Source organism: Protobothrops mucrosquamatus, unplaced genomic scaffold (assembly GCF_001527695.2).
Source record: "Protobothrops mucrosquamatus isolate PMUCROS unplaced genomic scaffold, P.Mucros_1.0 scaffold1836, whole genome shotgun sequence".
NCBI lineage: Eukaryota > Metazoa > Chordata > Lepidosauria > Squamata > Viperidae > Protobothrops > Protobothrops mucrosquamatus.
Window position 1 is genome coordinate 200,620 of NW_015387968.1, and position 2,563 is coordinate 203,182.

The window sequence follows — 2,563 nt, forward strand, 5'->3', positions numbered from 1 at the left end:
GTCTAGGGTTTCCTGCTTGAGCAGGGGGTTGGGCTAGAAGACCTCCAAAGTCCCTCCCCACTTTATTATTCTGTTAAAAATAGTGTGTTAGTCCCCCCCCCATAAGTTTAATTTTTCTGTGATTGGGATTGGAACTAAATTGGAAAGTGGAAAGAAAATACAAGGGATAAATCGAGATAGCCTCCTCCTTTTTTTAAGCATGGACCCATCCCACGGGACTTCGAGCCAGTGGTCTCCATACCGTGTTTAAGAAAAACAGATCTTGATGTATCTATTTTGAAGGCTTACCAGAGTTCCATCCTTAAAGGCAGATTCGTGATAGCTTGTTCTCTCTCTTGCTTGCCAGTTCACCCTGACTCCGAGACAGAAACCGAGAGCCACGGTGCTACCAGTCTGGATGGTAGCCCCCCTCCTCGTGGGAGAGATATCCCCAGTTCCTCCCCAATTTCTCCGAACCTGGCCCAGGCTCGCCACAAGAACTTTCTTCACACACGCTTGGAACGAGAGTAAGTCGAAACATTTTTTTTTTTACCTGTAATTTTACACACACACACACCCATCCCTCCAGCACGGGAAGAGGGAGAGAAGAGCGTAAAACCCACGTCCGCCCTTTTTGCCTTGGATAACATTGGTATGATTTCAACACACGCTTAGTAGCAGTTGTCAAAGTCAACCTGATGTTCCCGTGTTTGTGTTATTCCTCCGCCAGTGAAGCCATTGAAGCTTTGAAACATGAAGTCTCTCGGTTGCGACAAAGTCTAGAAGAGTCTCTCCATCGGCAGTCTTCTTCTCCCCACCCATCTATCGGCCAGGACCTGGTGCACCTTTATCCAAGCATCCCTCCAGGAGGGTAAGGGATGAAACCAAGCTCTTGGTGAATGTGTAAGAGATTCTGGGCAATTTTTCCTCTGGTGAGTCTCTTTGTAACTACATGTCTTTGGAGATGCTCCGTCATCCAGGTCATGGTTGTCCTCAAGGTGTTTCTTCAAAAGACAACTGGACTTTGTTCCTTGAAGACATTTTGCTTCTCATCCAAGAAGCTTCTTCGGTTCTGACTGGATTTTTTTAATTTTTTCTTGAAGACTTCGCTTCTCATTCAAGAATCTTCTTCAGTTCTGACTGGCCTTCCTTTGTTTTTCCTTGAAGACTTTTCGCTTCTCATTCAAGAAGCTTCTTCAGTTCTGACTGGACTTTCTTTGTTTTTCCTTGAAGACTTTTCGCTTCTCATCCAAGAAGCTTCTTCGATTCTGACTGGACTCCCTTTGTTTTTCCTTGAAGATGTTTCGCTTCTCATCCAAGAAGCTTCTTCGGTTCTGACTGGACTTTCTTTGTTTTTCCTTGAAGACTTTTCGCTTCTCATTCAAGAAGCTTCTTCAGTTCTGACTGGACTTTCTTTTTTTTTTTCCTTGAAGACTTTTCGCTTCTCATCCAAGAAGCTTCTTCAGTTCTGACTGGACTTNGTCTAGGGTTTCCTGCTTGAGCAGGGGGTTGGGCTAGAAGACCTCCAAAGTCCCTCCCCACTTTATTATTCTGTTAAAAATAGTGTGTTAGTCCCCCCCCCATAAGTTTAATTTTTCTGTGATTGGGATTGGAACTAAATTGGAAAGTGGAAAGAAAATACAAGGGATAAATCGAGATAGCCTCCTCCTTTTTTTAAGCGTGGACCCATCCCACGGGACTTCGAGCCAGTGGTCTCCATACCGTGTTTAAGAAAAAACAGATCTTGATGTATCTGTTTTGAAGGCTTACCAGAGTTCCATCCTTAAAGGCAAATTCGTGATAGCTTGTTCTCTCTCTTGCGTGCCAGTTCACCCTGACTCCGAGACAGAAACCGAGAGCCACGGTGCTACCAGTCTGGATGGTAGCCCCCCTCCTCGTGGGAGAGATATCCCCAGTTCCTCCCCAATTTCTCCGAACCTGGCCCAGGCTCGCCACAAGAACTTTCTTCACACACGCTTGGAACGAGAGTAAGTCGAAACATTTTTTTTTTTACCTGTAATTTTACACACACACACACCCCATCCCTCCAGCACGGGAAGAGGGAGAGAAGAGCGTAAAACCCACGTCCGCCCTTTTTGCCTTGGATAACATTGGTATGATTTCAACACACGCTTAGTAGCAGTTGTCAAAGTCAACCTGATGTTCCCGTGTTTGTGTCATTCCTCCGCCAGCGAAGCCATTGAAGCTTTGAAACACGAAGTCTCTCGGTTGCGGCAAAGTCTAGAAGAGTCTCTCCATCGGCAGTCTTCTTCTCCCCACCCATCTATCGTCCAGGACATGGTGCACCTTTATCCAAGCATCCCTCCAGCAGGGTAAGGGATGAAACCAAGCTCTTGTTGAATGTGTAAGAGATTCTGGGCAATCTTTCCTCTGGTGAGTCTCTTTGTAACTACATGTCTTTGGAGATGCTCCGTCATCCAGGTCATGGTTGTCCTCAAGGTGTTTCTTCAAAAGACAACTGGACTTTGTTCCTTGAAGACGTTTTGCTTCTCATCCAAGAAGCTTCTTCGGTTCTGACTGGATTTTTTTAATTTTTTCTTTTTTTTTTTTCTTTTTTTTTTTT

At 45.1% G+C, this 2,563-nt stretch overlaps 1 protein-coding gene across 1 annotated transcript in view; it reads left to right on the plus strand.

The window, feature by feature from the left end:
- The window catches only part of AKNA (AT-hook transcription factor), a 31,668-nt gene that overhangs the window by 17,861 nt on the left and 11,244 nt on the right, over positions 1-2,563 (plus strand). Inside the window, exons 13-16 of the mRNA XM_029285540.1 lie at positions 347-506; positions 710-756; positions 1,808-1,967; positions 2,172-2,312. Of these exons, the coding sequence (XP_029141373.1) occupies positions 347-506; positions 710-756; positions 1,808-1,967; positions 2,172-2,312 (508 nt within the window). The remainder of the gene's footprint in view (positions 1-346; positions 507-709; positions 757-1,807; positions 1,968-2,171; positions 2,313-2,563) is intronic.